The sequence below is a fragment of the Chelonia mydas genome, chromosome 9, assembly GCF_015237465.2.
Source record: "Chelonia mydas isolate rCheMyd1 chromosome 9, rCheMyd1.pri.v2, whole genome shotgun sequence".
In the NCBI taxonomy this organism is placed as follows: Eukaryota; Metazoa; Chordata; order Testudines; family Cheloniidae; genus Chelonia; species Chelonia mydas.
In genome coordinates, this window is record NC_057855.1 from 5,242,971 (window position 1) to 5,257,556 (window position 14,586).

Consider the following 14,586-nt stretch of genomic DNA (forward strand, 5'->3'; position numbering starts at 1 on the left):
CAGGAGACTGCAGCCTGAGTGAAGTTCATGGGCCCGCACCCTGCATTCACCCTGCTGTGTTGTGCTCCTCCCGCTTCCACAACCTCGGGGCTTCTTCTTGATGTGCATCCCCTCCCAATGCACTTGCCCCACGAGCTTTTTCCTCTTCTTAATCCAATCACAAAAATAATGCACCAAAGCACGGGGAATAATGGGAAGGGTGAGGCTCACCAACGTCCAACCCCTGGGGCCACGGGCAACTAGCCATATGTGGCTACACCTATTTGATCCCAGCAGACAATCCCTGCTCCCAAAGAGAAGTGAAACATCACTCCTGGGTCCTGCCAGCGTGCCCCTGGGTGGGGAATTCCTTCCTGACCCATGATCAGTTTAGCCCTGTGTGCATCAGTGGGATTCAACCTACCTATGACCAAGTGTCCTCTCCTTGCTGAGGACTGCAAAACGGGGAACGCCCTCCTCTGCATCGAGACCATCTTTGAGGTGTCTTCGGGCAGAGAGGAAGGAGCAGAGGAATGCATATGAAACAAGCAAATACCTCCATGCACACATCCTTCTAATAAAGGAGAGAGAGGGACTATAGAGTATCAAACCTGGGGCTAACTAGAAGGCTGCTTTCAAAGTTTCTAAGTGGTTTGACAGCTTTTCATGCCATGCCGACCCATCCCCAGCTGCTGGCATGCACCGTGCCAATCCACCACCCCAGTCCTAGCTCTTTGAGTGCTGGTCCATCTTCCAGCATGGACCATTCTTTGAGTGCAGTTCACCCCTCCTGCCCCCCCCAGTGCCAGGCTGTAGCAGATCGAGCACTCACCGCTGCGGCGCCTCCTGCTGGTCAGTCCAGGAATTAGCTCTTTCCAGTCTCGGAGCGCCTCCTGCTGGCCGGTGTCTTGCCTGCCGCTGGCTCCCCGTGTCCCTCCCAGACCCTGGTGCCCGTTACTTCGGGGTGCTGCCCCACAGCAGCACCCCCACACTCTGGGTCTCCCCTCCCAGGGGAACCCCCTCCCCCTAGGCCCACCTTACCTCAGTGGCTATTGCCAGTCATCATCTAGCCCCCTTTCCCTGGGGCAGACTGCAGTCTGTAATGGTCACTCATCATTGGCAAGGGGGTTGGACCAGCTGCCTCTGCCTATCCCCAGGCTGTATCTCTGCAAGGTTTAACAAGGCCTCAGCCTGGGGAGTTGCCAGGCTGGAGCTCCCCAGCTCCTCTTGCCCTTCCCTAGCACTGCTGTGCTTCAGGTCCTTCTCACTCCAAAGCTAGAGAGAGACTGAGTGCCTTCTGGCCCTGCAGCTCTTTTATAGGGCCCGGCCTGGCCCTGATTGGCCGCCTCTCAGCCTTTCCTTTTTGGCTTTCAGTCCCAGCCTGCTCCAAGGGCTGACTTTTAACCCTTTCAGGGGCGGAGCGGGGTGACTGCCCCACTACACAGGGCTTTGAGTCCCATCCCATCATTGCCAGTGAACAGTGCCTTCCTTTAGAAAGACTAACCTACATGCTTCAGAGTCATACCATGGGAGACCATGGACCATGCACATACGGGATTTATGATCAGTGCGACACTGCATGGGCTAGGCTATAAGAACATAAGAATGGCCATACTGGGTCAGACAAAAGTCCATCCAACCCAGTGTCCTGTCTTCCAACAGTGGCCAGGGCCAGGTGCCCCAGAGGGAATGAACAGAACAGGTAATCAGCAAGTGATCCATCCCCTGTCACCCATTCCCAGCCTCTGGCAAACAGAGGCTAGGGACACCATCCCTGCCCATCCTGGCCAATAGCCATTGATGGACCTATCCTCCATAAATTTATCTAATTATTTTTTGAACCCTGTTATGGTCTTGGCCTTCACAAAATCTTCTGGCAAAGAGTTCCAAACGTTGACTGGGCGTTGTGTGAAGAAATACTTCCTTTTGCTTGTTTTAAACCTGCTGCCTGTTAATTTCATTGGGTGACCCCTAGTTCTTGTGTTATGAGAAGGAGTAAACAATACTTCCTTATCTACTTTCTCCACATCAGTCATGATTTTATAGACCTCTATCATATCCCCCCTTATCATCTCTTTTCCAAGCTAAAAAGTCGCAGTCTTATTAATCTCGCCTCATACGGAAGCTTTTCCATACTCCTAATTATTGTTGTTGCCCTTTTCTGACCCTTTTCCAATTCCAATATACCTTTTTTGAGATGGGGCGGCCACATCTGCACACAGTATTCAAGGTGTGGGCGTACCATGGATTTATCTAGAGGCAACATGATATTTTCTGTCTTATCACCTATCCCTTTCTGAATGATTCCCAGCATTCTGTTTGCTTTTTTGACGGCCGCTGCACACTGAATGGATGTTTTCAGAGAACTCTCCACAGTGACTCCAAGATCTCTTTCAAGAGCTACTCAAGAGCTTTTTTAAGAGGGCCAGATCCTAAAGTCCTGTCTCAGTTTTGCTCATTCGAGGGGGGATTTTCCAGAGTATCTAAACTGCGCACTAAGTCCTGCCTGACCTCTGGTTTGAGCCCAAGCCGCTCCTCTGTCCACACTCAAATCAGCCTGATTCAGGTCAACGAGCACACAGGAGCGAGGCCCTAGATCCAGCTGCGGGGTGGGTCAGAACCCAAGTCATGCCGTGACTCTGGTCCTCGGCTGGTCATGCTGCAGGGCAGACGCAGGCTGAGCTGCAGGCCTGAGGCAGAAGGTCTGCATGGTGCAATAGAGACACGTTAGCACGGCTGTGAGACCCAGGTCCAGCCATTGTAAACCCAGGTCTCCAGTGCAGTGTGGACGCTCCAGCACAGTCTTGGAAACACCGAGTCCACAAGCCCGGGTCCCACAGACCCTGGTGTACAACGCCATGTAAGACAAACTTTGAATGATTTACGAGTGTAAGTCCCCTTGACTTTCAGTGTTATTTGTGCTTCTAAGTCACTTGGTCACCTCTGGAACTCTCACCGCCTACTGCCATTGGCTTCCTTGGCAACGTGCCTGCATCAGAACCAAGCCAAGGGACTCAAGACTTGTCCCAAAGTGCAGCTACATTTAAAAAAAAAACCCAAATCTATGGAATATGGGCTGCAAAGTGAGTTGCTCCATGAGCCTTTTCTCTCTGGAGGCCTGGGGTCCCCATTGGTTGGGTCTCAGGGATGCCAAGGGGCCATATTTTGCTCCATGATAGTCCAGTAACTCCCAGGTAACTCCATCACACTTACGCTGGATATATTTAGAGAAATGACATCAGATGCGGGGGAGGTGAACTGAGGGGGAACGGGTCTTGGGAACTGTTTAGAATTCAACAGGAGATGATTTCTTGTTGATGTCTTGTAGTAACATCTGACTAAGCCGAATCCTGGGGTCCTGACGCAATCTTTACTCCAGTTTTACTCAAATTCCCAATAAAACCAGTGTAAACAGCTGATCTGGGGATTTGCCTCCATCTATGCTAGAAAACTCGGTGTCTCAGGTGGGGTTTCGCATATGTCTCTCTTGTGTCTGACCTTACTCCTTGCGGTTTCAGTGTGTGGGAAGCCAAAGTTTTCCAGGAGTTTGCTGGCCCGGATTTCCAACGGACGCTATGCCCAGCGAGGAGTATCTCCGTGGATCGCCATGCTGTATAGGGGATCGCAGCCCTTCTGCGGAGGCTCTCTGCTAGGTAAGAATCTCTTTGGTACTCGGCGTCATCTGGGCTGATGACTGGAGCGATAACGCTCTGATTCAGCAGCTCGAAGAATTCGGAGGAAAATGAGCAAGCCCGGGTTGACTGGCAATTCGTATGGCGCAGAGTAGAATCACATCTGGTTTGACACAATGCTACCCAGAGCCCCTGGAGTGCATTGCATCAGTTAGACACTGACTGCTCAGTGTCCGTGGAGGGCTATGAAGCCGTCACTACGTGCAATAGACCCCATGCAGCCTTGAAGAGCGGAGTTTGTTTTACCAGGAGAAGAAAATTCAGCTCAGACACAAGGGTTCTCCCCTGATCTCTTCAAACACGACATAGACGCCGGCTTCCTCCAGGCCCGGGAGGTGCTCAACCCCCCACTCCATCCCAGGCCCTGCCCCCACCCGACCCCTTCCCCCAAACCCCCACCCCCGTCCCACCTCTTCCCTCCCCCGCTCCGCCCCAGGCCCCCACCCCCACCCCATCCCTTCCCCCAGCCCCCATCCCGCCCCATCTCTTCCTGCCCTGCCCTGCCCCTGCCCCACCTCTTTCCCACCCAGTTCCGCCCCCTCCCCCCGGGATGCCCCGTCCCCACTCCTCCCCCTCCCTCCCAGAGCCTCCAGCACGCCAGGAAACAGCTGATCATGCCGGGCGATAGGTGCTGGGAGGCGGGGAGGCGCTGGGAGGTTCTGAGCAGTGCGGCAGCAAGTGGGTGGGAGGCGCTGGGGGGGCAGAAGGGGGAGCTGGCTGCCAGTGGGTGCTAAGCACCCACAAATTTTTTCCCGTGGGTGAAACACGACTTTAACTTCCAACCAGGCAGCCAGCAGAGGGGACAATTTAATATCTTATTCCAAAAAGGCATCTCTGGGACCCCCTCGTGCTGCCCTGGATCAGAAACGGGGGTGGTTTGGAGTCCACACATAAGACATGAACCCACCAGTGACTGGCCCACTAGGCAAGAGTACTGTTAAGTGAGCCATGCCCCTGGTATCTGATCACACACACTGCTGGGGGAATTGGCTATAAAGGAGATATAAGAACATAAAAACGGCCACACTGGGTCAGCCCAAAGGTCTATCTAGCCCAGTATCCTGTCCTCCGACAGTGGCCAATGCCAGATGCCCAAGCGGGACTGAACAGAACAGGGAATCATCAAGTGATCCATCCCCTGTCACCCATTCCCAGCCTCTAGCAAACAGAGGCTAGGGACACCATCTCTGCCCATCCTGGCCAATAGCCATTGCTGGACCTATCCTCCATGAACTTACCAAGTTCTTTTTTGAACCCTGTTATAGTCTTGGCCTTCACAACATCCTCTGGCAAGGAGTTCCACAGGTTGACTGTGCGCTGTGTAAAAAAAATGCTACTTTTTAAGTAAAGATATGCTCTGCTTTAAACCTATGCTGCAGAGCCCGATCCTGCATAGCACCGTCACTCCTACCGCCTGAAAGTGGGGAGGCCTAGGAGGGGAATGAGCACCTCCGAGCCGCATTAGCATGCGGAGGCCCAAGTGTCGGACCATGTCCGCTATGTCTAGTCCCTGTGCAGACCTTGCGCTCTTGCATGCCAAGGCCTGCGCATGGAGGGGGACTGAGCCCCTCTGTGCAGAAATCTCGGCCTACTGCTCACCCTGCCTGGAGCTCACGCGTGGGCTCTGTCCCCAGTGGCGGGGGAGCACAATGACATAGTGCTGCCAGCTGGTTTCCTTGCAAAGACTCATGGAATACAACTCCTGGGTTGTATTGATGGATCAGTGGCTCTTTGGCCACCTTCTTGCCATCGGTTTCTTTTGACCAGCCAGTAGTGGGTCTCAGGGCTCCCCTCCTGAAAGGCCCTGAGAGCTGGGACTCCCCTTAGGGTCAGTGGGCTTTGGCGGCCTCTCTCTTGTGCTCAGCCCCGGGCCCCAGGACTGTGGAGCAGCCCTTCTGGACATGGGGTGAAATTCAGCACAAGGTCTACCTCCCACATGAGCCCCAGTTCAACCAAGAGTCCAGCACATGGTTTCTTGGTCCCATTTGGACGTAAGCGGTGCCTGGCCCTAGTGCAGACCCCACGTACAGGTGCGAATGACCCCCCTATTCCCCGCCCCAGGGGAAGGAGTTCAGACGCCACAACCGCCCAGCCCTGGGGACCAAGAAACCTTTTGAAAGCAGCCGATGGCCTGGAGGACATCCAGTGTTTTCTCAGCATGGTGCACCCCAGGGAGCAGAGGTGTTGAGAGATGTAACTGATCTGTGTAAAGGGCCTGCAGATCCTTAGATAAAAGGTGCCGTGTACATTATAAGCAGGGTTATTGTTAGAGAGGAGGTTGGGTGTTGTGAACTATCCCATGCATGGGCACTGGGCTAGGTGGGTGTTGTGAACTATCCCATGCATGGGGACTGGGCTGGACGGGTGTTGTGAGCTATCCCATGTGTGGAGACTGGGCTGGGTGGGTGTTGTGAGCTATCCCGTGCATGGGGACTGGGCTGGTTGGGTGTTGTGAGCTATCCCGTGTGTGGGGATTGGGCTGGTTGGGTGTTGTGAGCTATCCCATGTGTGGAGACTGGGCTAGGTAGGTGTTGTGAGCTATCCCATGTGTGGAGACTGGGCTGGGTGCGTGTTGTGAGCTATCCCATGTGTGGAGACTGGGCTGGGTGCATGTTGTGAGCTATCCCGTGTGTGGGGACTGGGCTGGGTGGGTGTTGTGAGCTATCCCATGTGTGGAGACTGGGCTGGGTGGGTATTGTGAGCTATCCCGTGTGTGGGGACTGGGCTGGGTGGGTGTTGTGAGCTATCCCATGTGTGGAGACTGGGCTGGGTGCGTGTTGTGAGCTATCCCATGTGTGGAGACTGGGCTGGGTGGATGTTGTGAGCTATCCCGTGTGTGGGGACTGGGCTGGGTGGGTGTTGTGAGCTATCCCGTGTGTGGGGACTGGGCTGGGTGGGTGTTGTGAGCTATCCCGTGTGTGGGGACTGGGCTGGGTGGGTGTTGTGAGCTATCCCATGTGTGGAGACTGGGCTGGGTGGGTGTTGTGAGCTATCCCGTGCATGGGCACTGGGCTGGGTGGGTGTTGTGAGCTGTCCTGTATGTGGGGACTGGGCTGGGTGGGTGTTGTGAGCTATCCCGTGCGTGGGCACTGGGCTGGGTGGGTGTTGTGAGCTATCCCGTGTGTGGGGACTGGTCTGGGTGGGTGTTGTGAACTATTCCATGCATGGGGACTGGGCTGGGTGGGTGTTGTGAGCTATCCCGTGTGTGGGGACTGGGCTGGGTGGGTGTTGTGAGCTATCCCGTGTGTGGGGACTGGTCTGGGTGGGTGTTGTGAGCTATCCCATGTGTGGGGACTGGGCTGGGTGGGTGTTGTGAGCTATCCCGTGTGTGGGGACTGGGCTGGGTGGGTGTTGTGAGCTATCCCGTGTGTGGGCACTGGTCTGGGTGGGTGTTGTGAGCTATCCCATGTGTGGGGACTGGGCTGGGTGGGTGTTGTGAGCTATCCCGTGTGTGGGCACTGGGCTGGGTGGGTGTTGTGAGCTATCCCATGTGTGGGGACTGGTCTGGATGGGTGTTGTGAGCTATCCCATGTGTGGGGACTGGTCTGGGTGGGTGTTGTGAGCTATCCCATGTGTGGGGACTGGGCTGGGTGGGTGTTGTGAGCTATCCCGTGTGTGGGCACTGGGCTGGGTGGGTGTTGTGAGCTATCCCATGCATGGGGACTGGGCTGGACTGGACAGATGTTCTGACTCTTTTATGTTCTAGGAACCAAATGGATTGTCACGGCTGCTCACTGCCTCCACCAGGAACTGGAACTGGAGAACCCAGTTTTCCGCAGCTCGGATGCTGTCAGCCCTTCATCATTCAGCATAATCCTGGGTGAGTGACCAGCAATCAGCACTGCACACTGGCTCAAGGGGTGGCGATGGGGCAGAGACATGTCACTGACTACAAGTCCCTCCAGGCGGGCAGAGGTATGGCGCTTTCCCAAGATCCCATGGCCTGGGTAATTAAAGGCAAAGTGGACTCAGGCCAGCACCCTTTATGCCATTCCCCTGTGAAATTGCTGTGTGTGTCCTTGGTTCACACACTGGCTCACCACTTCCTCCAGGAACCCTTCAATATACAGTCTCTGATGTTCTCTGTGGCTCTTCTCTGCCCCTGCCTGCTAAACTGGGTTCCCTGCCATGGGAGCCCCACAAGCTAGCTGTGTCATGATGACACATTATGTCTGCCAGGCACAAATTTGCTAGGACGTGTCCTGCTCTGAGCTATTTGCTTCTCCAAGCCCCCAAATGACTTTAATGGGAATTCACGCCCCTTTGGGAAGGCAGGGTGATGGCCTCCCATAACTGCACGTAGCCACCTCTCCCTGGCCCTCCTTCCTTCACAGGGAAACACCGGACTCTAAAGCAAGACGACACCGAGCAGCAGCTGCAGCCGAAGAACATCATCATCCACCCCTCCTACAGGGCGGCCACCTTTGAGTACGACATAGGCCTGGTGGAGCTGTCTGAGCAGGCGGTGCTGAACGACTACGTGATGCCGATTTGCTTTCCTGATGGTTCACACCACCAAGGCAAGAGCTGGCTCTTTCTCCTCGCCCACCCAGGGACGGTGCTGGGCCAGCTCCGAAACAGACAACAAAACTTGCTACGGCTCTTGAGATTCAGGGCCTGATCTTGCAGAGGTGCCAATCAGCTGGCAGCTCCCACCGCGAGCAGGCCATAAAGCCCAACTGCCGGGCTAAACACAGACCAAGGTGGATGCGGTAACCAAAAGATATGTGCAAGACAGAGACCCCAAGGAGGGTGGAGAGGAAGTGCTTATGATGCCTCAAGGGGCTATTAGTGGGAGGCCACTGGGCAAAACTGATCCAAAGGCTAGAAAGATTTTCACGACAGCCAGCCTAGCTGTGAGGAGTTTGTTATGGGATGATGGCATTATCTCCCCACGGGAGGTTTGGATGGTCCTTCATGTCAGTCACTGGACAAAGTGCTAGCAAATACGCGATAGGGACAATCTTGACTTGGGATCAGCACGGACTAAATGACCTAGAGGTGCCCAGCTCTGACCCATGTGATTCTTTGATCCAACCCCCAGAGTTTTTTCTCTCTCTCTGGTTCTCCTGGCTGCTGTGTTCTTTATCCCGTCGCCCCTAGGCAAAGGGGACAGAGGACTGGTCCAGCAGGCATCTCCTCTGCCTGAGACAGTCAGACACAGACTCTCTCAAGAACCGCTCGCCGTGTGTGTGAGCCTCACATCTCCCCAGGCAGCCGTCCCTCCCAAGACCTGCTTTGCTTGTGGTCCTCACAGCACCTAGTTTCAGAAGAGGGGACGTACAAGCTAGAATCAGTGCCTCAGGCCAATGTCAGAGCAGCTGAGTGGAAGGGCAATTACAGATGCAGCTGGCTGCGTGAAAGGAATCTATACGCCTGCCCTGGACTCCTCTTGTACAATAAACCAGGCATGTTGGGTACAAAATCTGCTTCAAGGGAGATAACAGTTGCCTGGAGACAGGCCGCTTCTGGGGTAGTGAAGGAAAGGCTTAGAAAGAGGCTAACACATAGACCGGTTTCAGAGTAGCAGCCGTGTTAGTCAGTATCCGCAAAAAGAACAGGAGGACTTAATTTGTTAGTCTCTAAGGTGCCACAAGTCCTCCTTTTCTTTTAACACGTAGACTGATTCACTGCCATGTTCAGCAGGGTCCAGTTAATAGCAGAATCCTCTTCCCACACCCGAGTATCTCTTCGCTAGCAAACTCTTCTTTGCTTTCAGATGCCATGGTCATTGTCAGCGGATGGGGGAAGCAATTCTTGCAAAAACGCCCTGAAGCCTTGATGGAGGTGAGAATTATTAACCTGAGAATAGCAGGATCTAGGGGCCTGAGCACAGGGGTGGGGTCCAGCGTCCTGCCTCTGACACAGGCCTCCTCTGTGACCTTGGGCATGTCACTTCCCCTCTTTGTGCCTCAGCTACCGCAGCTGTAAAATGAGGATGCTGGCGCTGGCCTCCTTCTCGGTAGCCAAGTGAGAGTTCAGGTTTGCCCAGTGCTGGGAGCTGAGCAGCACCACAGACACAGCAGGAAAGCCAGCAAGGGCTGCTGGAATCCTGGTAGTGCCTTGCCTGGAAAACTTGCAGAAAAATGCACCTGTCTAAAGCCAGAGTGGGTCCAAACTCCATGCCTGTTGTGTACATTGCTGCCATCAAACAGCCACCAGGGCCCTGAACGTGAGTAAACACACCGCTCGGGCCTAGCATCATTTCTCCAAAATCGCTGCATGCAGCCAGCAACCTGGGAGAAACCAACAGACACGTATGCAACCATTGAGCAATGAGCAAATAGGAGCGCTTTGCTCAACCGCTTCACTCGGCTACGAGGCATCGGGGGCTTTGAAATATATCGATTGCGGACGAGGCTGCCAGCAGCAGAGTCCAAAGGAGAAGCAGGTCAAACCTTCAGCATCAACTGGAGACATGTAATATCAGCTGTGCTAATGGAATCCAAATGGCTTGGCTTTCTCTCCCTTTACAACAGGCTGTCCATGAACGCTGCATCCAATGGGAACATGGTATATTCTGCTAACCCTAGCCCCACCAGACCTCACCAAGGTTTCACCTCTTGCTTCAGTGTGATGTTAGTTTGCGGGTCAGCCCAGATAGCTCGTCCTTTTCCCAGTTATCCTTTTCCCAGACAAACCCCAACAGGAGGTGCTGGGGGACCTACAGGCAGATCTCATGGTGCCAGTTTAACCCCGGAGCATAATTATTATTTGTCTGGATGATGATAGTGCCCACAATGTGGTCAAGGGCTCACCATACACACAGGAACATGTGGTCCTTGCCTTGAAGATCTTAAAATTTAACGGCATGTCTCCACTGCAATCGGAGGTCTGAGTGCAGTCATTGATTTGATTTCAAGGCCTGAAGGAACCCCTGTCATCACTTAGTCAGACCTCCTGTGTAACACAGGCCCTCGGACGTCCCACAGATAACTCCAGTTTGAATTCAGCAATGTAAGCCTGTCCCCAGGGTTTCTGGCATGCTCACACAGCCCACGCTGTAGCCTAAGCTACTGCAGCTACACTGATATTCTTCACCAGGCTAGCAAGGGTAAAGCTAGCATGGGTTCGTCAATCTGATCTGGAGTCACACCTGGGATCGCAGTGTAGACATAACCTACAAAGTCAAGAAGAGCGCGGGAGACAATCAAGAATAGGTAGATTACACCTTTTGGCAAATACAGGGAGAGCCCATAATCATCCCCCCTGGCAAGTAGGAGCCCCATGTCCACCTCTTCATCCCACCACCTCTGCTTAGCGAGAGCAGCTGTGTCCTCGTGTCCCTTCCTGGTCCTAAGCTGTGTTTGTCTCTTCCGTCGCTGGATATACTCACGCCGGCGGCTTTTCCAGCTGGCTCCCTGTTCCATCGTGCTTTGGGCCAGACTCTGTCGTCAAACACACGAGTGTGAACGGGAACTGCAGACACGTGTCTGAGGGCAGGATTAGACTCTTTGCATGAAGGCATTCGGCGTGAACGCCCACTCCTGCCCTCTTCAAGTAGGACACGATAAGGAAGCTTTCAGTATACACAAGGAGCTGGGCCTTCTCCATCTCCGATTTCTATAGGTTAACTGATACGGTTACAGGTGTATGCCCCACGCCGGCATGTCGTGGTGGTCTGTCCCCCTCTGACAGCGGCTCGGCCACATAGCAATTAAGAAACCTGCTGCAGTGTTGAGTACGGGGGGCAAGCTCCTTTGGCTCAAGCAGCAGGCACTTTCGCTTGGGGGTCCAGATGTTCCAGGTTCAATCCCTGTTTCCAACGCCCAGCCAAGGGTGTGTATAACATAAAGCAATAGGATACTGCTAGACTAAAGGATGTTTGGGCTTATGTAGCTGTAGCTGTGTTAGTCCCAGCATATTAGAAAGAGAAGGTGGGCGAGCTGTTTGCAGAACTCAATTTTAATTTTTTTTATCATTTCAGTGGATAACATCGGTGTTTATTTATACGCTTTTTTTTTTCAATTTTTATCCTTTTAAATGTTCACAGGTGTGAGAAATCATGGGGGCTCCAGGCAAAGGTGGAGATTAGACGATTATTTCACACCAGTTGAGGCTGAGATTCAAAAAGTTAAAGCTTTATAAACCATTACGATGCAAACTGTGACCATCAGGTGTCAACATTTTAGCCTCGACTCAAACGCTCACAGGTTCTCAAGCAGCATTCTTCTGACTTGGGCAATGTGTGAATTTCAGTTGCTCTCGACGGAAATATTTTTCCGTTGGTTTGTGTGCGTGCGGTTTGTGTGCCTACAGGGTGCGGTGTATGACATTTAGTGACATTTACCACTACAAATCGGATCCTTCCAAGCCTGCGTAGATAAGTAGGGGCCCCTGCGAGCCAATGGGCACCTGGTAACGAAGTGTTTTTCCTGTCTTGCAGATTGAGATCCCGCTCACTGACCATGCGTTGTGCCAGGAAGCCTATGCGAGGCTGCAGAAAAAGGTGACGGATGATATGATCTGCGCTGGAGAGAAAGAAGGTGCAGCTTCCTTCTATCCACACCAGCTTTGGTGCAAGTGTGTCCTTCCATCCGTCCCAGCGGGCAGGTCTCACCCTCGTGCTGTTAGACACCTGGCTAGGGGGTGAACTCTAAGGGGGTCACAGGTCTTTACCAACTCCTCGTCCGAAGAGGGGGCAAGGGGCACGTCACCCTGTGCAGAGGCCAGCACGAGGCTTACGCGCCGCCCAGCAGAGCTTACGGTGGATTGAAGAGATGCACAGCCTTTGTGCTGACCCGCCGCAGGGTGTGACCCTTCAGCATGGCCCTGTCTGCTTCCCCCGAACAGGCTCTATCCATTAGGGGAGGTGGATGGGGCTCTGTGCCCTGAGGCTGTGTTGAAGGGCTGGGGCCAGCAGGGGTCTCTGTCTGTCAGAGAAAGGGCAGTATTCCCAGGGTGCAGCGTGCAGCCCCCACTCAGAGTCCGTGTCTGCCTCCCCAGAAGAGGAGGGAGACTGCAGCAGTGGGGGGAGGGAGCCTGATCCTGGCAGCCGAGACTGCCTCCACAGAGCCCCTCCTGCTTCCCATCCGGACAGATCCCGCTGCTGACTCTGGCCCTTCAGCTCAGCCGTGTCCAGTCCTTACACCCGCCACAGGGTCATGCCCCACGCTTTGAAAATCTCTGATCTAATGCAACCAAAAGTTATTGGGCTGTTGTCAGGAATCCCTGGGTGAGCTTCTCTGGCCTGCGTTGGATGAGACATCAGAACGGATGCTCACTGTCTGGCCTTACAGCCATGAACTCTGGGAAATTCCGCAGTGGGGATGGGCTTATGGACAGAGGTTCACGCCATGCAACTACTGCAGGGGATTCAAAGGGGACGCAGCTTCCGGTTTGGTTCCAGACAGATAGATTCGCCCATACCATGCCAGGCCCGGTTTCCTGATAAGATGTGGTCACATCTTAACATCTGGTTTTCACATCTCCTTGAAACCAGTTTGAGAAGTTAACCCATCTTTTCTCCTGTGCTGGATGTCTTTGGATTGGGGTGACCAGATACCAAGTGTAAAAAATCGGGACGGTGGTGGGAAGTAATAAGTGTCTATATAAGACAAAGCCCCAAATATCGGGACTGTCCCTATAAATTCGGGACATCTGGTCATGCTGCTTTGCAGGAAACATCAAACCGAGGTCCTGGCCACATGTGGTCACTAAAGGATCTACACCGGGGGGAGGGATAGCTCAGTGGTTTGAGCATTGGCCTGCTAAACCCAGGGTTGTGAGCTCAATCCTTGAGGGGGCTGTTTAGCGATCTGGGGCAAAAATTGGGGATTGGTCCTGCTTTGAGCAGGGGGTTGGACTAGATGACCTCCTGAGGTCCCTTCCAACCCTGATATTCTATGATCACTTTCCAGGGTGTTAACTCTGGTGTCCGGGCCAAATTTTAGGTTGGGTCATTCTGCCTCCCTCTAGTTCTCCTTTAGTTTCAACTAGGTCCAGAATTCTTCCTCCCTTCCCATCTTAAATCGCTTCTCAGCCTTGCTGTGCACTGGTAAAGAGTTGCCACATTCTCCACTCAGAGGTGGCTGCATTTTAGTGGGGGCACATGGCTAACCCTGTCCGTAAAGTTGGAGTAGCAATTTGCAAAGTCTGCGGCGCGTTTGGGTCCCTTGGGCGCCACGGAAATGACCACCCTTCTCTTCTACCCGCAGGAGGAAAAGATGCTTGTAGCGGAGATTCAGGGGGGCCCATGGTCACCATAAGCAACCAGAATAACCACTGGCAGCTGATTGGCACAGTGTCCTGGGGAGATGGATGCGGGCAGAATGATCGGTATGGAGTGTATTCCAGTGTGCCCAAGAGCTTGGCCTGGATTAAGCAGGTCACTGGGGTGGAATATTGAATTCTCTGGCCTGCTCACAACCCTGGCTAGGTGAGAACAGCTGGGAAGAGTACCAAGTTTGCCAGTTCTGCAGCAGACAATTAAGTCGATGACACATCAATGGGTCGTTCCAATTTCTGCCAAAAAAGCCACCTCAGGGAGATGCCTTGCCTGCCTCAGAGTGTAAATTCCCTCAGGATTTAGTGGTAGGAAAGGCTTAGACTGGATTCCTGCACCCACCTGAACTGACCTGTGACCTGAGCCCATCTCTGCAGCCAATCCTGCGGGGATAAGCCAATTTCCCCTTGGTTTCCAGGCACCAAGAGCCACGGACGGACCACTCTGCAATTCCATTGTAACTTCATTGACCAGGAAAGCACAGGATAAACCTGATGCCATAATCAATACTGCTGATTTAGACTGGGGGGGACCCCGCCAGAGTTTGGGGTTTTACAAAACCCATGAGAATTTAAAAAAAAAAATGGGGTTTCACAAACCGTCTCTGTTATGAAACATGGCAAAGGAAAGTTTGTTCCTTAAACCAAATCATTATTTTTAAGACCATTGAATGTTTGTAAAAGTGCTTCG

At 53.4% G+C, this 14,586-nt stretch overlaps 1 protein-coding gene across 1 annotated transcript in view; it reads left to right on the forward strand.

Annotated features, from left to right (window-relative positions):
- Nucleotides 1–14,134, forward strand: part of MASP1 (MBL associated serine protease 1) — a 68,589-nt gene extending 54,455 nt beyond the window's left edge. The window contains exons 11-16 of the mRNA XM_037908966.2: nt 3,498–3,632; nt 7,378–7,491; nt 8,006–8,191; nt 9,391–9,458; nt 12,058–12,157; nt 13,829–14,134. Of these exons, the coding sequence (XP_037764894.1) occupies nt 3,498–3,632; nt 7,378–7,491; nt 8,006–8,191; nt 9,391–9,458; nt 12,058–12,157; nt 13,829–14,019 (794 nt within the window). The 3' untranslated portion in view covers nt 14,020–14,134. The remainder of the gene's footprint in view (nt 1–3,497; nt 3,633–7,377; nt 7,492–8,005; nt 8,192–9,390; nt 9,459–12,057; nt 12,158–13,828) is intronic.
- Nucleotides 14,135–14,586: the final 452 nt, after the last annotated feature.